At 42.0% G+C, this 24,856-nt stretch overlaps 1 protein-coding gene across 1 annotated transcript in view; it reads right to left on the reverse strand.

Annotated features, from left to right (window-relative positions):
* Positions 1-24,856, reverse strand: part of nbeaa (neurobeachin a) — a 449,617-nt gene that overhangs the window by 348,415 nt on the left and 76,346 nt on the right. Inside the window, exons 10-13 of the mRNA XM_078403202.1 lie at positions 21,076-21,209; positions 14,809-14,917; positions 13,603-13,755; positions 9,046-9,214 (exon numbers count right to left, since the gene is read on the reverse strand). Coding sequence (XP_078259328.1) covers positions 9,046-9,214; positions 13,603-13,755; positions 14,809-14,917; positions 21,076-21,209 — 565 coding nt within the window. The remainder of the gene's footprint in view (positions 1-9,045; positions 9,215-13,602; positions 13,756-14,808; positions 14,918-21,075; positions 21,210-24,856) is intronic.

Below are 24,856 nucleotides of genomic sequence, written 5' to 3' on the forward strand. Positions count from 1 at the left end.
CCCTGACAGTCTTTCCAGGTGAGGCAGAGGTTCACTTGCACCTCCTCCAACCTCATCTACTGTATCCACTGTTTCAGGTGTCAGCTCCTGTATATCGGCGAGACCAAGCACAGGTTCGGCGATCGTTTCGCTGAACACCTCTGCTCAGTCCGCCTTAACCTGCCTGATCTCCCAGTTGCTCAGCACTTTAACTCCCCCTCCCATTCCCAATCTAATCTTTTTGTCCTGGGCCTCCTCCATTGTCAGAGTGAGGCCCAGTGCAAATTGGAGGAACAGCACCTCATATTTTGCTTGGGTAGCTTACACCCCAGCGGTATGAACATTGACTTCTCTAACTTCAAATAGCTCTTGCTTTCCCTCTCTCTCCATCCCCTCCCCCTTCCCAGTTCTCCCACCAGTCTTACTGTCTCTGACTACATTCTATCTGTGTCCCGCCCACTTCCCTGACATCAGTCTGAAGAAGGGTCTCGACCCAAAATGTCTCCCATTCCATCTCTCGAGATGCTGCCTGTCCTGCTGTGTTACTTCAGCAATTTGTGTCTACCTTCGATTTAAACCAGCATCTACAGTTCTTTCCTACACATGCACATAATGGTTATCAACTTAATTCAAAACAACCTCTTCTCAATCTGGTGAGACTAAAGTTTCTTCTCTCAAGATAGGTTTTCACAACTATAACTGTTACTACTTCAATACACATTGCTAACAGGTCCAGGTTTAGCAATAAAGTTTTGGCACAATGGACCTTCAAGAGAAGATAAACATGGGATTTTTTGATGACTTTATATTTTTTCTTATCATGCTTATTTTCCAGTAGCAGAGAAGAATGGACAGTTTAAGTCAAAAGTTGACAAAGAACCAGGAAAAGGCACCATGTTGGTGAATGCATATGTCGAATTAATGTAGGGTGAATTAGACAGCAGAAGAGATCCAAGGATACACTTCCTTTCCCTCTAGGATTACAAATGATATTTTAAATCCAGAAATAATCAGACCCCAATATAACTAGTGAGTAAATGTATGCAGCAAAAAGAACAAATTTACAGTTAATCCAGCACTGGCAGAAATACAGTTTGTTGCTATTTTTCAATGCTTAAGATGCCAATGTGCCATCAGGTGATAGAGACTTCACAGTAAGAATATGCTATACTGTATATATCATGCATGCATTACTTTGATTGAGCAAAATTGCATGCATTACTTTGATTATACAATTGCTACCCATTCCAAGTATTAAAATGTACATAACAGGTCCTCATTTTATGGATTATTTTTTGTAATATCAGCTTAATTCTGATCTGTGCTTTCTTACTTTTATTTGTGTTTCAAGCTTTACATCTCTATCTCCTCCACTGCTTCAGTTAACTTCAACACAAACATCAAGGACACCACCTCAATTTTCAATGTTCCAAAGTTGAGAGAAGGAACATAAAACCAGACAGTTCTTCTATTCAGATCACTGCAAAAACATCTCACTAAAAATTGCATGCATGGACCGGTGAAGAAAGGACTCCCTTGGCAATGATGCCCCACAGTCGAATAGCCCTCCGATACTCACCTTGCAGGCTCACACATGAAGATTAGACCCTTGGGTGAGGTACCGGAGGGCTGCTGGTGCCTGTGGAACCATACCCCAACATGAATCACCAACTTCAGGAGAGGAGAGAATGGGAGAAAATTTGGGGAAAAAAATCTTTAGCTTTACTGCATGTCAACATTGGAAGAGTAAAGTCTCACCATGTGACAACTATGTGCAAATAATAGGCAGAGCAAAAGCACAGGTAGTCTCAGGTAAAATGAGACTAAGGTAAATGAGCTCAGGTAAATGAGCTCAGGTAAAATCCTGCCCATCAGTCAAGCGCCTACCTGCCACTGGATCAAGGAGGTTACAACCCGTAATAAGGAGATCTTTCATCTTAAAATGACGGTGGTGAAATACCCCTATGCTACGGAACAGTAGCAAAATTGGCAAGTGACAGACTATCTCCACCCCAGCAACTGAGGAGGCCTGTGTTGCAGCTTTATTAAGACACAAAAGTAAAAAATCATGCACAAGTCTAATCTCAGAACAGTGAAACTGAATGCAAAATCTGTCACTTGAAGCTAGGTTAGTGTTTCCAAGCAGCACAATTGAGCAAAATGATTGTTGTTATCTTCAGTAACATTGGAAGCAGCAGTGGCGTGCCGAATGGTTTGAGTTCAATAGTTGACTGAGTAATACAAATCTGACAGATCCTACTTACTATCAATGTTACCAAAATTTACTGGCAGAGAAGTATCAGAAACTGGGCACAGTGCAATCAAAATACAAATTGACCTGATTTGAAATCCTGCTTGTTTATCCACAGATGCCTCAAAAGAAGGATATTCCTGTTTGGAAATCCACTGATGTCGGTTACAGTGCAGGAGATAACAATGAAAAATATTTGAATTATAGCACCAAGGTTCACGAGAACCCAAATCATCTGCAGAAATGGGTAAAAATTGATTAAATCGTACCATAATGCAAACAATGCAGACATAATTTTCTGCTAGAGATAATTTACCTTTGTATTTCTTTACTTTTTAAACACAATATTGCTTGACCATTTATCCTAAAACATTAGTTACCTGAACATAAATTGAATCTTCTCTGTATATAGAAAATCATATACCAGATCTTTGCACCTCCACTTGCATAATATATTAATAAAGCTCCCATTGGCTTCAGATGAGATAGCATATCCAGTCCCATTAACGACTGAAAACTTTCAACATGACACAGAATGAAGAGAGATTCAGTTAGGACTGATCTCTGCTCATTTTAAATAATCCTTCACACAATGTTTGTATTCTGTGCCGTTTACAACCTTCCAATGATAAATGGTTGGTGATAATATTTGATAACCTTTCTAGAATTCAGCTAACTGGCCAAAAACATTTTCAAGTCACTTCACATATTTTAATTACACTGTTGCCAACTCAAAATTATCCTACTATTGTCTAAACCCGCTAAATGAAAGCTAATAATATCTAGGTTGACATACAATTTGTTCATTCCAGGTTCAAACTACCAAATTGGCTTCAATGGAGCAGAGAGCTTTCCCAAGCTCCTTTTTTAATTGCACGTGATACCATGTTTATTATCCTTATTGCAGTCTGCATCAATCCTTCAAGTAACCAATCTGCATTAATGGTGCCAAGGTGGGAATGGTTGACAGCTTCAAGTTCCTTGGTGTAAATATTACCAACGATCTGTCACAGATGGACCACATTGAAGTGACATCCAAAAAGGCACCCCAAGGCCTCTACTTCATTATTGACACTGATGAAATACGGCATGTACAAACTTACAAACTTTGATAGATGCACCATAGAAAGCATACTGTCAGTTGCATCACAGCTTGGTTTGGGAATAGCTCTGCCCAAGACCACAGGAAATTGCAGAGAGTTTTGGATGCAACCCAGTCCTTCACAGAGATCAGACTCCCCACCAATTATTCCATCTACACTTCACACCATCTATACAGCAGCCAATATGATGAAAGACCTTTTTACTCCTGTCAATCTTTCTTCTCAACCCTCCGGTCAGGCAGAATATACAGAAGCTTGAAATCGTGCACCACCAGACTCAGGAACAGCTATTTCCCCCCCTATTATCAGCCTTCTGAATAGTTCTTCCATAAGCACGGGTACTTATCTGATTCACCTCATCCTCATTGCAGGCATTGGGCTTTCACTCTAGCACTGTCACGCTACAATGCTAAGAACTATATTCTGCACACTGTGTCTTTATCTTTGCTATACCTATTGTACTTGAGTTTAGCTTGATTGTATTTATGTACAGTATGATCTGATCTGATTGGATAGCATGCAAAACAAGGCTTTTCACTGCACCTTAGTGCACATGACAATAATAAACCTAAACCTAATAATAAATCAATGTTAACACAATCATCTATGCAGAACCAAATAGGATCTGATAGGCATTAACGTTATATCCAAAACTGCATATGATTATTCTGATCTGTCTCTCGAAACAACAACTTGTAATTTATGCAGTGCATGTAACATAAGCAATATGTTATTATTGCTTAATAATAAGCAATATTATTGCTTAAGATAGACACAAAGGATCTTTTGATAGACTTTAGATAGACACAAGATAGACACAAAATGCTGAAGTAACTCAGTGGGTCAGGCAGCATCTCTGGAGAAAAGGAAAATATGACGTTTTGGGTTGGAACCCTTCTTCAGACTGGTTCTGACTCGAAACGTCACCTATTCCTTTTCTCCAGAGATGCTGCCTGACCCGTTAAGTTACTCCAGCATTTTGTATCCATCTTCGATATAAACCGGCATCTGCATGCAGTTCCTTCCTACTCATTTTTCTACGATGCTTTGCAGGAACATAGATGAACAGCATATGACACCAGACTGCAAAAGGAATTGTTAGTACTCGCGATCAAAGGAGCTCAAAGAGCTTGGTTTCTAAGGATCACCTTAAAGGAGGAAAGAGAGAAGCACCCGTTTAAATACCAGAAATAGGCTTTTGCCAGATGAAGACATGGCTGTCAACAATGGAATAATTAAAATGTAAGATGCTTAGAAGACTGGAATGTTAGAAATATAAATCTCGGAGGGCTGGAGGATGCTACAGTAATGGGAAGGAATTCAAAACAGAACTTAAAAACTGAAATGTTGTTAGATAGTTATCCAATGCAGGTCGGCAGAAACAATGTGAGGGGTGAATGGGGCCTTGTGCAGGCTCGAATAAAGGTCACACAGTTCTAGATGACCTTAAGTTTACAAAGCCTGCAGAGTAGGAACCTGACCAGATGCGCACTGAAATTACGAAGGCTTGGAGATGACAAAATCACGAATGAGACTTCAATTAACAGCAGAAAAATAATCAAGTAGACATGGTAATCCCCCCAAAATTAGCCATCTTTGATAGTTTCAGTGCAGACATTTCCACTGATTTGATGTAAATCAGTTCCATCTGATAAGAGTACCTGGAATTCAATTCTGATTTCTAATTGTGGAATGGGGAGGAAGGGAGAAGGAGACTACCACTCTAGTTCCTTCATTTATATATCAGAGGCTAAGAGGAGCAAACTAAGCTTCATACACTGACATGTACATGTTTGGAGGAATGTATCGTAGATGTCAAAGACATCTGATTAATTTGTTGCATTACCAGCTTTTACAATGCTGAAGCAATGAAAACAAGCTTAAATAACCACAAATGCTTGAAACTAACAACATTAGAATATGACAAGCAAAGCAAAATGTTTTTGTTAACCAGAATCTTTGTAAAGAAGATGGTGAACAAAATGCTCGCCCTGATGGATGGACACAAGACCTGCCTCCTTTTCGAACAGGTTTACCTCGAGCAGATGCCTGAGGACATCTGCCTGCTCCTCGCGGATGACGATTTCACCGACCCCCGACGGCTGGCAGCCCATGCAGACGTGTTGTGGCAGGCCAAACAGCAGGGTGGAGCCACCATCAGTCGGGTGGCGGCGGTGCCTCAGCAGGTCATACGGGCGGTCCCAGCCTCCACGAAAGGAGTGGCAGTGACGACAGCCACAAATGGCGCCAGCAAGGATAAGTGATGCTACTACCACCAAAGGTGGGGCTCCGAGGCCCGCCGATGCCGACCACCCTGCACACATCCGGGAAACGCCTCGGCCGGCCGTCGATATTTGCAACTGCGGCCGGCCAAAAACATCACCTCCTCTACACCTGGGATCGTCATTCGAGGCGGTGTTTTCCCGTTGACATGGGAGAGGAGGTCAGTGTTTTGCCCCCCTCGGGCACCGACACTCGATCCGGAAAGAAGGGACCTCCCCTGACCGCAGCCAACAGCAGCAACATCAGAACATATGATGTCCGCACGATCCTGTTCAACTTCAACTCCTGTCGCTTCGTGGACCTTTACCATCGCAGACGTCTCACAACCGCTTCTGGGCACCAACTTCCTCCGGCGCACTCCCTGCTGGTCGACGTGAAAGGACAACGTCTCGTTAATCCTGAGAGTTGATCGCCTTGTGCCACGCCGAATTGACTGCGCCCCATCTTGGCTCAGAGACCTTCTCCGACATCGAGTACGCCAGGATCTTGGCCGATTTCCCTGACATCATAACTCCCCAGTTCACAACGGCCAGCCCCAAGCATGGGGTGAAGGATCATATCCCCACCACCGGACTGCCACTCCATCCATGCGCACGCAGGCTGCCTCCCAACAAGCTCCAACTGGCCAAAGACGAGTTCCTAAAGATGGAGGAAATGGGCATAGTGTGCCGCTCAGACAGCCCAGCTTCACATGGTCCCCAAAGTGTCTGGGGGCTGGAGACCCTGTGAGGACTACCGCCGTCTCAACGAGGTCACAACAGCCGACTGGCACCCTGTCCCTCACATCCAGGACTTCACAGCAAACCTGGACGGTGCCAAGGTTTTTTCCAAGATCAACCTGGTACGCGGCTACCATCAGATTCCGGTCCACCCAGATGACATCCCCAAAACGGCCCTCATCACCCCGTTCGGGCTCTTTGAGTTCCTGCGCATGCCTTTCGGCCTCAAGAACAAAATCTCTAAATCTCTAAATCTAAATCTAAAAACGCCGCCCAAGCTTTCCAACGGCGCATGGACATGGTGGGCCGCAGGCTGGACTTCGTGTTCATCTACCTCGATGACATCCTCGTCGCCAGCCACTCTCGCCAGGAACACCGCGCACACCTCCGGCAGCTCTGCCAGAGGCTCAACGAGCATGGCCTGGCCATCAACCTGGCCAAGTGTCAGTTTGACCTCACTTCCATCAACTTCCTCGGCCACCCCATCAACCAGCACGGAGCGGTCCCGCTCCCGAACAAGGGCGAAGCCATTCGTAAGTTTGCCAAACCCTCTACTGTGAAGGAACTCCAAGAGTTTGTCGGCATGGTCAACTTCTACCACAGTTTTGTGCCAGCAGCCGCCAGGATCATGCAACCGCTGTTCAATGCCTTGGCTAACAAGCCGAAAGAGCTTGTTTGGGACAATGTGGCCACGACCGCGTTCGACAATGCCAAGGAGGCGCTGGCAAAGGCAACGATGCTGGTACATCCACAGGCCAATGCACCAACACCTCTCACAGTCGACGCATCTGGCAAAGCTGTGGGTGGAGTGCTGGAACAACTGATCAATGGTAGCTGGCAGCCCCTCGCCTTTTTCAGTCATCACCTGAGACCCCCCGAACAGAAATACAGCGCTTTCGACCGGGAGCTCCTCGCTCTCTACCTGGCCATCCGGCATTTCCGCTACTTCCTCAAGGGCAGGCAGGGATTTCACAGCTCTCACCAACCACAAGCCACTCACGTTTGCCTTTGCCAAAGTGTCTGATCCTTGGTCAGCCCGAGAGCAGCGCCACCTGACCTACATTTCAGAATACATGATTTGCGTTAAGCACATCGCAGGCAAGAGCAACCAGGTCGCAGATGCGTTGCCCCGCACTGCAATCAATGCCATCCCACTTTGGCTCCAGGTGGCGGCCGCCCAGCGAGAGGATGAAGAGAAGCTCGCCTACCGCACTGCCATCTCAGGCCTGCTGTTGGAGGATGTGCGATTCGGGTCCGCTGACACCACGCTCCTCTGCGATGTGTCTACCGGACAGCCAAGACCCATCATCCCCGCTGCCTGGCGCCACCGGATTTTCAACATGCTTCATGGCCTAGCTCGCCCTTCCATCCGGACAACAAAGGCACTGACGGCAGCCAAGTTCATGTGGCACGGGCTGCACAAACAGGTCGGCAACTGGGCCAGTGCGTGCATCCCCTGTCAAACCTCCAAGATTTAGTGACACATCAAGGTGCTGCTGCAGGACTTCGCCCTGACATACCAGCGTTTCGACCACATTCACATCGGCATTGTTGGACCGCTGTCACCCACCTCTTCACCATCGTGGACAGATTCACGAGATGGCCAGAAGCCGTCCCGTTCTAGGATACCTCCACTGCAACCTTTACACGTGCCCTCACCGCCCACTGGATTGCCCGTTTTGGCATGCCGGCACACATCTCCTCTGACAGAGGTGCGCAGTTCACCTCCGAACTGTGGTCAGCAATGGTCCGGCTGGATGGCACTAAGCTGAACCACACAACAGCCTACCACCCCCAAGCAAACAACCTAGTGGAACGTTTTCACCGGCACATGAAGGCATCTCTCAAGGCACGGCTCACGGGCCCGGACTGGATGGACGAATTGCCGTGAATCATGCTAGGCATACACACTGCCCTGAAGGAGGACCTGGCAACTTCCTCGGCCAATCTGGTGTACGGCGCCCCGCTTACGGTCCTGGCAGTGCGTGGATATCAAGAACCGCCCACGACCATGCTGAGAAGGTGGGCCTCTGTGAGAAGGTGGGCACGCTCTCTCCAGTCCCAACGTCCCGACACGGTCTCACAACCACGTATGTCCCATCCGACCTCCAGGACTGCCAGTACGTCTTCCTTCGTCGAGATTCCCACCGTACACTACTGCAAAAGCCTTACGAGGGACCCTTCAGATTACTGCAAAACGACACCACGACTTTTATCATCGCCATGGGCGGCAGACACGAGACTGTCTCTGTGGACCATCTTAAGACGGCACACTTGGACATTCACCAACGAGTGCAGGTGGCACAACCCCGCCACAGAGGGCGTCCACCATCACGACCAAACCCGCCCTCAACTCAACCAGCTGCAACCCCGAACACAGGAAACACATGCACAAGATCAGGCCACCTCACTCGACAGCCTAACAGCCTCCAATACTCCGATTCTGGGGTGGGGGGCCATGTGGTCTCGAACCATCGATCGTCGAGCTCGAGCACTCATGTGAACCTGGCATGATCTGGGTCAACCAATCAACGTCGACCTAGGTGGTCTGCTGGCGGTGTGCAGTGGATGACGGAGTTGGTCTTCACCTCACAGTCAACACATTGACTCATACCTGGCCCTCTTGTACTAATTGTTGAGCTGTATCGTTTAAATATTAAACTGTGTGTTTATACAACAAGTTAACCTCTACAATGGATGTATTTCTTACCTTGGCCTTTGGAAGAGATACCACTGCAATCAATTGGATTAATCACCCAGTAGTAATACTTCAGAGTGTGCATTAGCTGCAGTACAGTGCCCACTCTACGGATAGTACTGTAGATAGTAGCTGTACCAATGAATTCAGCAGACAAATAAGTATATAGCGAAAGCTGTACCTGCAAGATAAATGTAAAATATCATTTGCTTCATCTGTTACAATGAATGCAATGAACATATTTATAAATCCTATGTTAACAGTTATAAATACTTATACATAAATTCATCATTATAGAACTTACAGATTTTATCTTTAAATAAGGTTGTGAAAACAGCTAATTAAATCAATTCGGCAAAAAGCAAAATCTATTACCACTGCCGCAGTTTACCAATGAACAGACATTACATTTGGTCAATCTCACTATCATTGGGTCAAATTAAATTTCAATTAATACAGTCCTGTAAAATCAACAGCAAATTGAGGACAGAATCTCTAAAAAGGTGATATTCGAAAGATCCAAAACTAATTACAAGGTGGACAAGTAAAAAAAAACAATGCAAGCCCAATATGAGAAGAAAAATACTAAAATATTCAGCAGATATGACAATATTGGAACAAAAAAAAGAAATAAAATGTTTTGGATACAAATCCTTTATGAGATTCACTCGGTCACAAATTATTTATCCACAGATTAGTCATGTATTTGAATGAGAATTCCCCATATTGGATATTAGGAACAAGGATGCAAGTTGTTTTCTTTGTTTCTTATTTAATGCATTTCAAATGCTTATATTTATTTGTATTTACTTATTACTCCTCATAATTTATAAACGTCAATTAAATCTCCCCTCTGCCTCTTTAGTTCCAGTAAAGCATGTTTATCCAATCTTCTGTCACAGCTAGAATGTTGGCAATATTCCCAGTACTTCCCTGGACCATCTCCAGTCCAATGACATCTTTTCTGGAACAAAATGGCAGTGTTCAATCTGTGGATACATTTGCAGTGTCTGCAGTTCTAGTTCTTTGTGCTTAGGCTTATGTTCTACGCGCTAGGTAATAAAGGAAAACATCCAATAGGCCTTCTCATACCACTTATGGACCAATCCTGCTACTTTGAAAGATCTATGAATGTGAACTCCAAGATCCCTTTGTTCCATTGCACCACTGAATACTATTCTATTTATTGCACCTGGTCTTAACCTTCCTGTGCCACCCCAACTGTAGTGCCTTACACATGGCTGGATCAAATTCCATTTTCTTGCCCAAATGACCAGATCATTAGTATATTTCTTGTCGTTGTCAACCACAGCACAATATTTTTATATCATCTGTAATTTTTTTTATCATGCCCACTACAATTATGCCTCAATTATTTATACATTACAAACATGCACTGGATGAAGTACTGAGCCCTAGAACAACAGCCTTCTTGTCACAATATTGCTCTTTACTCTTTGCTTCCTGCCACTTTACTACATTTGGCTCATTTATGGCACTCACCACTCGATCCAGGTGGATGCTTTCGTGAGTTGCCTGTCACAAAGAGTTTGTCAAAAGCTGAGATCGACAAAGATCCCATCAAGTGCATTGCATTTGTTAATTCTGCTGACTACCTCCTCAAACGTTTGATCAAGTTAATTAGGCAACATAGTAATCACTTAACAAATCCATTCCGAGTATCACAGATTAATCTGTGCCTTTCTGCATGAAAGTTAATAGGTCCTTTAGAACTCATTCCAATAATATGCTCTCAATACAAACCAACTGACATGTCATTACTTGGTGGTGTACATTATGTGTTCTTTGTAAATAGTGCTACAGACCTAAAATCCTCAGGCACCAATCATGTGGCCAAAGAAGATAAGAAATATTGTAGTCAGAACCTCAGAAACGTCTTCTCTTGATTCTTCACATAGAAAGAAATATACTTCATCCATCCCTACAATTATACACTTTCAAAGATGCTGATCCTGTTCCAATTATTTCCCTGTCACAATGCTTCTCCCATGAAATTACTTCACACGTTTCTGTTAATTATAACTTTAGCATCATCTCACTCGCATGCCACAAAGTACTCATACCTTCCATTCCCCAAATGGCTACCCTTTAGATCCCTAATAGACCATCTTTCAATTTATGCACATAAAATACTTACTTTGATTTTACTTGGCAGGATTTTTTTAATACTTATTCATTGCTTTCCTAATATACTTTTTTATTTCATTCCTACAATTTCTACACTAGTCTAGGCTTTCTGCTAGTTTAAGCTCTCATTAGATTGCCTTATTTGTCTTATCTGCCCTTCATGAATTTTGTCATCTGGAGACTTTAAATTTGGCAATCTCACTCTGCTTCATGTGAACATATTGCACTGAATCTCTCAAATCCCCTTCTTCAAAAACTTGCATTGCTTTGAGACTAGTTTACCTTCAAAAACTTAGGAAGGGTTACAGGAGCAGATGGACTGAGGGAGGAACTGAGCAAGCCAATATGGAGGAGAAAGAAATCTTCAAATGTTAATTTTCTTTTTCTAACTTGAGAAACAATACAACACATCAGCTTGCCAACATTGGGTAGCAGTATTTATGATGCATCCCAACTGGCCTTGAGAAGGCATTGATAAGCAATCTTCTTCAAGCACGCAGTCCTTCTCGTGAAGGTATTCCTGTTGAGCAAGTGCTGTTGAGTACGGTGTTGTCAGCCTAAGTGACAATGAAGGATTGACAATATATTTCTGATTAAGAGAAAGAAACAAAGTGCTGTGGTAACTCAGCAGGTCAGGGAGCATCTCTGATGAACATGAAGAGGTGACATTGTGGGTCAGAACCCTTATTCAAACTAATTGTAGTAGGGAAAAAAAGCTGAAAGAAGGTTGGGGCAGGACAAAGTGATAGGTGGTTACAGGAGAGGGGTGGGGGGGTGTTGATGGTTGGACAAAGGCCAGAGATGAAAAGATAAAGAGTGTTTGTAAAGGAGGTTATGGGAGAGGAGTCATCAAATGCAAAGCCAGAGGTAGGAGTATCTTTACATGTTGTTATAGTACCTCATCTGGCAGCTCATTCTTTATACCCACCATTCTCTGAGTGGAAACGTTGCCCCTCGGGTTCCTATTAAATCTTTCCTCTCACACCTTAAACCATTGTACTCTGATTCTTGATTCCCTTACTCTGGGTAAAAGACTCGGTATATTTCCCTCATGAATTATATACCTCTAATAGATCAATACATCTATATTGTTCATAAATCATTCAGAATTTCTAATTCAGCATGGATGGGAACTTGGTGGTGCTGTTCCTATCCACCTTCCCCCTCATTCTGGTGGTGGAGGTAGCAGACATAGGAGATGATGTCAGAGTACTCTGGGCAAGTAACTGCAGTGCATTCTGCAGGTTGTACATATTGCTGTCACTGTGTTGTGGTGATACAGGTAATGAACATTTAAAGTAGTAGATGGCACAAATCATACAGGCTGCTTAATATTACACTTGGAGACACAACAGGCTGGAATCTTGAGCAAAAGACAAAGTCCCAGAGGAACTCAGCAGGTGAAGCAGCATCTGGGGATGGAAGAGACAAGCAAAATTTCAGTTTGGGACCCTTCTTCATCCTAGAGAAGGATCCGAATGCGAAACATCACCTATCCAGTCCCTCCACAGATGCTGCCTGACCCGCTGAATTCCTCCAGTACATTTGCATAATATTACATGTATTACGAGCTGTTGGAACTGCACTCGTCCAAACAAGTTGAGAGTATGCCTTTGCACTCCTGACCAGAAATGGCGGGAAGGCCTTAGGCTGTCAGAAAAGGAGTCACTCATTGAAGATACCCAGCTTCATGTCGGCTCTTACAGTTACAGTAGGTATGTGGCTGGTCTATTTGAGTTTCTGATAAGCGATGATCTGCAGGATTAAGGGTGGTGTACTGTGATGATAATGCCATTGAATCATATGGTTTGTTGGGCAGATTTTTTCTTGTTGGAAAAGACCATTGGCTGGGGATGCTAAGGCATAAATGTTATTTGCTATTTATCAGCCTGTGCCTGAATGCCATCTAGATTTTGTTTCTGCAGACTTGGGCTGCTTCATTTGTTGAGATGTTCGGAGTGGAACTGATGACTGGTTAATCATCAGCAGGCATATGATGATAGGAAGGTCACTGAAGAAGCAGCTGCAGTATATTTTGCGGCTGGTTAAACATCTGATTGAACCTGGCTGCAAATACTTCCGCCTCTTTTTTGGCACTGATTTATAATAAGCTTTGTGTTCATGTTTAGAGAGAAAGAAAACAGGTTGGACTTCTGCTCTTGAACGATCCCCACCAAATCCTGAGGGAGATGTACATGTGTCGTAAGAAGCGAGACCAGGATGTGGAAAATGTAATTAAAGAGTCTTTTAACAATCAGTGACAAAGCTCACAGATGAAGATTAGCTGAAATTTCTTATCTTGGCAAGAAGCTGAAAGCAGGGAAAACAAATTGGAAATTATGCAGAGGAGCTGCGAAACAAAAAACAGATGGAAACATTTCATGCAATATACAGGTTTTCCCACGTGTACTAATCACCTACCTTCGCGGGAGTATGAATCCAAATAGCAGGATTAAACAGAATATGATCACACAACTGTTTTAATAAAGGTGCTCCATGGGTCAAGCCATCCAGGTATTTAGCGAAGGACAAAAATTGTTCAAGGACAGCACGTGTTATGTGGACTCTAGATGACTGTCAAAAAGAGAAAGACAATAAGAACATGCTACATTATTTAAATTCCTTTAAAATGTGATCTTCTTATGAGCACCTTCTACATTACTGTCATTTTTTTAAACTTAGAATCCAAATTAACTTTGGGTAAACTAGAAATTTCAAACCACTGTCATTTAATTTAATTGCATCACAGATCAAAACTCTACAGGTGCCCATCCAAGTATCTTTTAAACATTAAAAAATGGTTATTCTATGTTCTATAATGAGGGTTCTTGCCTCCACTGCCCAATCAGTAACAAACCAAACACCTCAATTACTCTAAATACAGGGGTTTTCTTCAAATCTCCAAATTTAAAAAAAATGTCTTCAAATTTTTGCACCAATTATTCACAATCAACACCTCAATAACCTCTCTGCTAAAGGACATTGCTACTTCTTTCTGATTTGGCACCTAATAATTTTGTACACTTTAATTAAATCGCTTTCAGGCTCCTTTATTCCAATAAAATAGCTCAACCATAACAATCTTGCCTTTTAACTGAAATCCTCTACTTCTGGAAAAATCCTCAGATACATCTGGATTTCCTCTTACTATCCCACCTTTGCTACACCCATATAGACTACATCAAATGCACTATCAACCTTGTTACCTCAAAAACTATCATCGTTAATCTGACACAGTCTTCACTTCATAAATTCAGGCTGATTGTCCTTCATGAATAGATCATTCTCTAAATGCCATTCATCAGAATTTGTTCCAATAATATGATCATCATCTTGCTATTCCTTTCTTTTGTGCCAAGAATAGCACTAAAATCGCCATCTGCCAGCCCACTAAAATCATGCTCAGACCCAAAGAATATTAAACCAAAACATAATCCAAATGAAAGAAAACACAGAAGGCACTTTACATCTCAACTTAAACCAAAATGTACTGGAAATGCTCAGTTAGGTTGCATATGTAGGGAGTTCAAGAACTGGTAAAAAATTACAAAGCAGGTTTTAAGCAGTTTGTAAGTCTTTAGCTGTAATAGTAACATAAGATAATGTGACATATCCTTTTAAACTTGCCTTTTCCAAGAGGTAACCGATTACTAAAAATCCTTTTCCACCCAACATTTGCTCTTGCATGGCTACTGAGCTCTTCAGCAAGTCAACCAGAAATGCCAAAAGGGTCGCACTACAGAAATATGCAAGAACTGGTTAGAAATATGCAACAACTGGTTAGAAACAGTTTATTCTATATTCAGTAATTATCTCTGCAGTGAAACTTGCAAGTCAGGAACATGGGTGCCAATTGGATTTACACAACCAGAAGTATTGAAAGAATTATACATCGAGTTTAGTATGCAATTCACCCACACCACCTGGCAGGCAGTTCAGGGGCATTATTGAGAAGCTCCTTTCTTTCAGCAAGAAAGGCTTAAGACAGTAAAGACCAAACGAGGGTAGAGGAATAAGTTGGTGACAGCATTCAATCACATCACAACAGAGTTTCATTTTCAGGTTGTATCGTGTCATGTTAACAATAACCACTGAAGTCAAATCTTCTGTGTTCCAAAGATCTATGGCTGTCTGAAAGCCCAGCTCAAGATTTCCAATGCGTCAAAATCGTAATCAAATGGAAAATGAGGGATAGAATCAGGACCTTGTGATACCTCAACATTAGATTAGTTGAGGCACTGATTGACCCTTCAACATCTACATGAATGACATGCCGGCCAAAATACTGATGATATGCTGCTCAAAACACAGGCAGAAACGGTGGCATGGTGGCGCAGCGGTAGAGTTGCTGCCTTACAGCGAATGCAGCGCCGGAGACTCAGGTTCGATCCTGACTACGGGCGCCGTCTGTACGGAGTTTGTACGTTCTCCCCGTGACCTGTATGGGTTTTCTCCGAGATCTTCGGTTTCCTCCCACACTCCAAAGACGTACAGGTATGTAGGTTAATTGACTGGGTAAATGTAAAAATTGTCCTTAGTGTGTGTAGGATAGTGTTAATGTGCGGGGATCGCTGGGCGGCGCGGACTCGGTGGGCCGAAGGGCCTGTTTCCGCGCTGTATCTCTAAATCTAAAATCTAAACCTTCAGGCACCTGGAGGACTTTCTGACCACAGACCTAAACATAACAATATCATGGTCACTATATTCCACTTCACATCTCATTTGGCGACCACAACACTTGGCATTGCCTTCTACGCAGAGAAAATTCATCCTCAATCTATGTCAAACTAAACAACGGTCAGACCATATAGTTACTTGTAAAGCTAGAACTTATAGTTAGATCTAATGTAGAATATTGGTATTGGTTCATTATTGTCACATGTACCCAGATATAGTGAAAAACATGTTTGCGTGCTATCCAGTCAATTCATGATATACATTACAATCAAGTCATACACAAGTACTAGTGCAAAGAGAAAAATATCAGATTGAAGATAATAGTGTTACAGCGTAACGGCATTACAGAGAAACATATGCAGTTAAAAAAAGTGCAAAGGCCACAATGAGGCCAGATCCTCAGCTCATGAAATGACGGTTCAGTAGTCAAATAAAAGTGAGGAAGATGCTGTTCCTGGTTCTGGTAGTCTGCTCTTTCAACTTTTTTGTATCATCTGTCCAATTATGTTGGCTGCTTGCCTGAGGCACCGTGAACTTTGAACTTCCTCATTTCTTGAATCACAGTGATGAGTTTGTCACCTTTCAATCCAAGGGTTACATTGTACAGCCCATGTAAGATTAAAATCAATAGGAGCACCATTTTAGCAGAGCTCCCTGTGATTTCCCAGAATATTTGCTTCTGGTCTTGCAGATTTTAACCCAAATCACTATTGTCTTAATACTTTTGAACTCTTATTTCTTCTCACTCTGATTTAGATTCCTAATTCCACACTCTACCCAAAATCTTATTATGCTTTATTAATTTTTTTTAAATCATTTTATTTTTCTCCCATAATTTTCTGTCTTTTTCTTGTTAGGTACCTACTGTTGCTAATTTCTACATGTTACATACCTCCTTGTGCTTTAACAATCTATTTTAATGGCTTAAGGGCCTGTCCCACTTAGGCGATTTTTTAGGCGACTGCCGGCGACTGTCAGTCGTAGCAGATCGCCAAAATGTTCTTTTAACCTACAATGACCACGACAAGGCCAAGTCAGGTCGATACAAGTTACTTTTTTTGTGAAACTAGCACCTGGCTAAGAGATTACACCGTCTTCAAAAATACCGCAAAATTCCCACGCTTATCAATGCTTCTCCGGCATCCTAATTTTCGCTGAAATCACTGACAAGTCTGTAATTACTTGAGAGTTTTGAAATATAACACCTTGCCCAGGTTACTTGAAAACCAAGCTTCACGGTAACAAGGCATAAACTGGATTGACTTCCAGTTTACTAATAGCAGTATTAAGAAATTTAATTTTAAATGTGGTTAAATGGATTTTTGTGCGGTGTGGGCATTCTTTGAAAATGTACCGGAGATGCATATCTGGTTTCTGGGTTGCATATCTGGGTTGGGATGGCCATAAACATCGCAAAATTCCCACGCTTACCTGACCGTCAAACTGTCGCCTCCAATCTACCTGTCAAAATGTCCTGACGGTAAATAAATTGGTTAAACACAAGTATTTTATGGTATCTTCAAATGACTTTACTTAATTTAATATTACATGCTTCTAAATGCATCTGCGACAACCTAGCAAACCTGGGGACAGCATGCGACAGCGCCTGCAATAAGCTACGATACCTGGCGACAAGCCAGCTGTCGCCGAGAAATTTCTATTTGTAAATTTTTCGGCGACGCACCGAGAACCGCTATGATTCTTTGAAGACTCCTCACAATGATGCCCGCGACACTCCGACTAACGTTCGGCGACAGCTTAGTCGCCGGCAGTCGCCTTAAAATCGCCTAAGTGGGACAGGCCCTTTACTCTCATTTTATTTTCTCTCTCCATCAAAGGGGCAAACTGTGGGTGGAGCAAGAGGATAGAGGTGAGGTCATAAATAAATATTCCTGATCTGTATTCACCAAAAAAGCTATTTTCATTGGAGAATTCAGAGAATGGAATCTTCATTATTTTTTAAATGGGAGCCACTTTGGCAAAAAAACTCTTCAAAAACGTGAATCACATGAACTGTTAAATTAACAGTTCGCTACTTATTAATGGCTTGCTCTTGCACTTGTGTTTTCACCTTTTTATTTTACATGCTATCTCACTACCTGATTCTCTGCTGACTCCTCTCTGAATATCCCTCACTCCTTTTTACTCCTCTCTCTTTTTCAACAATATTATTATCACCTTGTAGCCATTCTTTCGTCATTATAGGTCTAAAAAGGTGGATGCAGATTGATATCAGGAGATTGGCCCCCTGGAGAGTTTCAGACTATTATTACACTGTGGCTGAAGAAAATATCCATCTTCAGATGTTGACATACACAAGACAACATGGAGGTGGCCAACAGTACTGAGTACATAGTGAAATCCATGCCAAACATCATGCTTACTCTCACTGCTCATCTCTGGCAAAAGGAAATCAAAGTACTCCTGTATCTGGAGACCTCCATTTGCCTCCTTAATACAGTCTTGTGCTAGAAACTGTAAAATGTGTAATTGTTCACTCTATAACAATGAGGGTATACCCGGACACTTCCAACTCCATTTAGAAATTCAACGACACCATCGTTGCTGGACAAAATACAGCCAATGATGAGTCATAGTATATGAGGGAAATTATTTGTCTGATTGAGTGGTGCCAGAACAACAACCTTGCTCTCAATGTCAGCAAAACCAAGGAGCTGAGTTGATTTTAGAGGGAAGCCGAGGATCAATAAACCTGTCTTCATCGACGAGACTGTGCTGGAGAGAGTCAAGAACTTCAAGGCACTGGGCGTGCATATCTCTAAAGATCTGTCCTGGGCCCAGCACATTGATGCAAACTTAAAGAAAGCCCATCAAAATGCCTCTACTTCCTTAGAAGATTGAGAAGATGTGGTATGTTGGCAAATTCTCTCTTGAACTTCTCCAGGTGTACGGAAGAGAACATATTGACTGGTTGCATCATGGCCTGATTCGGCAACTCGAATGCCTAGGGACGGAGATCATAAAAAGCGATGGACACTGCCTGAACCATCATGGCTACTGACCCCCATCATCTAAAGGAAACGCGTCACAAAAAGGCAGCCAGCATCATTAAGGAGACACACCATCCTGGCCATGCCCTCATTTCAATCTTGCCATCAGGAAGAAGGCACAAGAGTCTGAAAACCATGACCTCCGGGTTCAGGAACAGCTTCTTCACAACATCCATCCGGCTCTTCAAAACTACAAACACCAACTAGACGACAAACTATCTTGATTGCACTAGAGACTTCAAGCCTTTGTTTTGGACGAATATTGTTTTTTTAATTTAATAAACTTTTTTTTGTTTATTATGTTATCTATTGAGTACAGTGTATACAGACCTATTATGCCACTGCAAGTAAGAATTTCATTGTTCTGTTTTCGGTACATATGACAACAAAACCCTCTTGATTCTTGCAACTCCAGCAGTAGCTGGAAGGAGCCAAAGCCTTTGAAGTCAGGAACCAGAGTCACCTTAGCAGTAATGAAAATCCTGTCCTACTTCAAGGTAACACACAGTGAATTTCTATTATGATCTCTTAGCCTTTCTGATCTAGTTTATATCTTTTAGAACATTGCAATGATCTTTACATGGCTCCTAGGTCCCTAACCCTGGCAGTCCAATGATTTTCCAATCCTCCAATCCTAACATCTCACTGTTTAGAATGTATTGTAATTTAACCATTTTAGGACCAAAGCGGATGATCACCATTAGTCTACACAGGTGAGTTATGCCCATTTGATAAATTTAATATTTCTGTAACTAATTCACACATCCATACTATCCCCGATGCCACCCATTTCTGCGTCATCAGCAAACATGCGGCATTCTATCTTTATATAATGTAATTTATAAATATGGTACATAAATGTTTCATAACTTATCACTGATCGCATGTGCGGTTCTTCAATCTAAAGGAAAGTATTTCCAAATCAAGAGAATTTTGAAGTTCAAACACACGAACTATTGGGTTCAGACAGATGAACTATTCTCATTCTAAAAGCCTGAGATTGAAACGATCTGAACCTAGGGATTTGTCGTTTTTTAGTCCCACTCTTTTATTCATTCTGTGACTTTTCCCCAAGTGAACTTTGCAAAGACCTTGTCATTGATTTAATGTTATTTTTCTCAGGATATCCTAATTTTTACTCCCTGTGAAGTAACTATCGATGCAAAGTTGTCATACAAAATATCAGCTCCTCGCTAATTTTAATTTGCAATAGCCCTAACCAATTTTTTTCCATCACATACATTGTTTAATTTCTTCGAAATAATTGTAAATATTGTGTTGAGCTTGATTTCTCCTTCAAGGTTCTTTTCATATTTTCATTTTGTAGCTTTTGGTTTTGTAGCTTTTGCTGTCTGTTTCCTGATCCATGCAACTCTCTACCTAACTTAGTTACCAGGGCCGACACTGTTTTGTCTTGCTTAATCTATTTCCTTATAGTATTATAATATCCCCTTAGTCATTATTTGATCAAGTACAGCTTGTGCTCTGTCTAGTTCACCATTATTTTTCCAAAGGGGTACATAAACTACTGCCACTGAAGTTTAAAAATTAATTACTAACTCCAACGATTTGCACCATATGACCCATTAAAAAAAACACTCCATGCACTTCTTCCCTGAAAGGTTTCTCGATTTATTGAGGCACTCATATTCATTCATATAATCATAAAGCAGCAGGTGTGGTCACTGGAGATCAAAGCTTTATATAACTGCCAGAAAAGACAAAAGGTATATAAAATAACGGTAAGTGGTTAAGAACAATTTCTTTATAGAGGTTGCTGAAACATGGAATATTCATCAGTGATTATTATGTAATTATAGAAAATAAGAAAAGCACAAAACTATGAGACAATGGGACTCATCCTGACTGCTGAAGACAGTGGTAGCCCCTTCCAATTTCACTTGGACCAGTATTCCTGGCTAAATAATTGTAAACAATCAAAAGTCAGCACAGAATATCATTTACGAAATTCAAAAGATAATGAATGTTCACTCAACCCATGAGTGATATGATATTCTGCACATTGGCTTGTTGTTAAGCTCAACAGACCTAAAAGTAACATAATTAATACATTTTTGAAATTTCATGCCACTTTACCAGCCAGCTGGGTGTTAAGAAATATTGAACAGCCATGAAAGATCCAAGTACTATGCTGCCACACTAGTATACAGAATATATTAACATGTATTTTTCACGTGAAACCTACCAGACTGTGGTCTCTACTTGAGTGTCATTTGGCTGTTGGCAATCCAACTGTGCAAAGAGTGGGAAAAGAACCTGAATACCACCAACAGAATGGATTGCGCTGTGGATCGAATGCGTCACAATTGCTTTTACATCCTACAGAAAAAATAAGAGAAAAAATATATAACTTTACTCTAAACAATTTTCATTTCTATAACACTCTTTAACGTCGTGAAATTATCCTAAAGCAATGCACGTGAGGGTTATCAAACAAAAATGGATACTGAGCCACATAAAAAGATATTCAAAAAAAGGACCAGAGTGTTTCAAAGCAAAAAAATTGGAGAAGCAGAGAAATGAATGGAAAAAAAATACTATTACCTTTGCTGAAAATTTGGCAATAAATTAAATTTAGTCTTGGTCAATAGTTTGATGAACATAACTTTGAAGGTTATAGATCTGAAGGACATTATTCAGATAGAGAAATTAAAGTATTGAGCAATTTCAAAACAAAGATGTGATTTTTAAAATCACGATGTTGTGTAACCAGAAGCTAATGTGTGTCAGCAAGCAAAGTGGAAGAACATCACCTTATATTCCGTTTGAGTAGCCTACAACCCAATTACATGAACACTGAAATCTCCAATTGCAGGTCAACCACCCCCACTTCTTATCAACCCAGCCCCCCCACACCCTCCCCTCCCCTCCCCCTTGCCCCTGCTTGTGCACATCTTTCTTTCCACTCTGGTTTTGTATCCTTTATCTTCTCCACCTACATCTCCACCATTCTCCCTCTCCCCAGACATCTGCCAGTCAACCCTTCCTCACCTGATTACACCTATGACTAGCTCCTGCCCCACCCCTTCCCTGACCTCTTTCTACCGACTATCACCCCTTTACTCCATCAGTCTGAAGAATCCCAACGCAAAACATCATCCACCCATTTCCTTTCACAGATGCCACCTGACCCAATTGAGTTCCTCCAGCAATATAATTCACTTCCACTCCTGGCATTGCCCACTGCAGAGAGAAAATCCATGCACTCAGGCCAATTATTTAAGCAGAAGCCAACGTGAGTCAGCAAGGAAACTGGAAGAACAGGACCTCATATTCCACCGTGGTAGCCTACAACCCAAGGACATTAACACTGAAATTTCCAAACTCAGGTGGGCCACCCCAGATTCTCTTCAACCAATCTTAACAATGGTTAACCTGCATATCAAAGCAGTTTCTGATTTTACCATCTTACAAAGATTGCAATTCATTTAGCTTGGGGACAGCGTCTCCCACTCATTGCAGAGTACATAAGGAGAATAAAAATTGAACACTCAATGCTCTTTTTAGTCATCTAGCTCAATTCTAGCTTGAGGTTATTACACTCTTCTCGATCAAAAGTTCCAGAACTTCAGAAAAGATGAATGGGAGAAAGTTGGATGGTACAATACCTCAAAAACAGTAGCAATGGATTCAATGTTCCTATTTTCCAAATGGCAACCTCCAAGACAGATGGGAAGAAGCTTTTTTATAACTAAATAAATCAGTTAAAAATAATGGATGTGAATTATGTCAGATATTACCCCACTGCACAAAAAGGGAGTAAGGCAGAATAGTGGGAACAACAGGCCAGTTAGTCTGACTTTGGTGGTTGGTAAGATTTAAAAATTCATTATAAAGAATGAGGTTACAGAGTACTTAGAAGTTCACGATAAAATAGACCGAAGTCAGCATGGCTTTGTGAAGGGGAGGTCTTGCTTGACAAATTTGCTGGAATTCTTTGAAGAAGTAAATAGCAGGACAAAGGAGTCAGTAGATGTCGTTTACTTAGATTTTCAGAAAGCCTTTGATAAGGTGTCACAAGTTAAGCTGCTTAGGAAGATAAGAGGCCACGGTATCAAGGGGCAGATACTAGCATGGATAACAGGTTGACTGGATGGCAGAGACAAAGAGTGACAATAGAGGGGACTTTTTCTGGTTGGCTGCAGTGACTATTGGAGTTCCGCAAGGGTTGGTGCTGGGGCTGCTACTCTTCACGTTGTATATTAATGATTTGGACGAGGGGATTAAAGGTTTTGTGGCAAAGTTTGCGGATGATACGAAAATAGGTGATGGGGCAGGTAGTGTAGAGAAAGCAGAAACTCTGCAGAAAAACTTGGGAGACTGGGCAGAAAAGTGGCAGATGAAATATAGGGTTGCAAGGTGTGTCACATATTTTGGTATTAGGAATAAAGGTGTAGACTATTTTCTAAATGGGGTGAGAATCCAGAAACCGGAGGTGCAAAGGGACTTGGGAGTACTGGTGCAGGATTCCCAAAAAGTTAAACTGCAAGTCGAATCGGTAGTAAAGAAGGCAAACGCAATGCTCGCATTTATTTCAAGAGGCTTGTACACAAAAACGGGTATGTAATAGTGAGGCTCTATAAGGCGCTGGTAAGGCCGCAGTTAGAATATTGTGAGCAATTTTGGGCACCATATCTGAGGAAGGATGTGCTAGCTCTGGAGAGGGTCCAGAGGAGGTTTACAAGGATGATCCCAGGAATGAGTAGGATAACATGGATAGAGAACTGGTTGACAGACAGGAAGCAAAGAGTAGGAATTAACGGGTCCTTTTCAGAATGGCAGCCAGTGACTTGTGGGGTGCCGCAAGGCTCAGTGCTGGGACCCCAGTTATTTACAATATATATTAACGATTTAGACAAAGGATTAAATGTAACATCTCCAAGTTTGCGAATTACACAAAGCTGTGTGGCAGTGTGAGCTGCGAGGAGGATGCTATAAGGCTGCAGGGTGACTTGGATAGGTTGGGTGAGCAAGCAGACTCGGTGTAATGTGTATAAATGTGAGGTTATCCACTTTGGTGGCAAGAACAAGAAGCCAGATTATTATCTGAATGGTGTCAGATTAGGAAAAGGGGACGTGCAAGGAGACCTGGTTGTCCTTGTACATCTTTAACTGAAAGTAGGCATGCAGGTACAGCAGGCAGTGAAGAAAGCAAATGGCATGTTGGCCTTCATAGCGAGAGGATTTAATAATAATAATAATAAATTCCTTTATTCGTCCCACACTGAGGAAATTTACAGTGTTATAGCAGCAAAGTGGATAGCCAAAGAGCAAGAGATCATTCATTATAAATAAAAGATACATAAATTGTCATCAGTTAGGAACAAGGAGGTCCTACTGCAGTTGTACAGAGCCCTGATGAGACCATATCCTGGAGTATTATGTGCAGTTTTGGTCTCCTAATTTGAGGAAGGACATTCTTGCTATTAAGGGAGTGCAGCATAGGTTCACCAGGCTAATTCCCTAGATGGCAGGACTGACAGATGATGAAAGAATGGATCGATTGGGCTTATATTCACTGGAATTTAGAAGGATGAGAGGGGATCTTATAGAAACATATAGAATTCCCAAGGGATTGGATAGGCTAGATGCAGGAACAATGTTCCCGATACAAGGCCTTCTACGCCCGCACCTCCAGACTCAGGAACGGCTTCATCCCCAGGGCCATAGCTGCTATGAACCGGTCCTGCTGAGCCGGATGGTCACAGCGCACAGTGAACCGGCACAGATCTACTTGCACTTTATTCTGTTTTAAAACTGTTCTAATTTGTTTCATTGGGTTATTTAAATTAATACTGACTAGCTAATTAATTTATTGCATCGTATGGGAGGCGCATTCCCAATCTCATTGTACCCCTGTACAATGACAATAAAGATATATTGTATTGTATTGTATTGTATTATATATTGGGGGAGTCCAGAACCAGGGGTCACAATAAGGGGTAGGCCATTTAGGACTGAGATGT

Source organism: Rhinoraja longicauda, chromosome 7 (assembly GCF_053455715.1).
Source record: "Rhinoraja longicauda isolate Sanriku21f chromosome 7, sRhiLon1.1, whole genome shotgun sequence".
In the NCBI taxonomy this organism is placed as follows: Eukaryota; Metazoa; Chordata; class Chondrichthyes; order Rajiformes; family Arhynchobatidae; genus Rhinoraja; species Rhinoraja longicauda.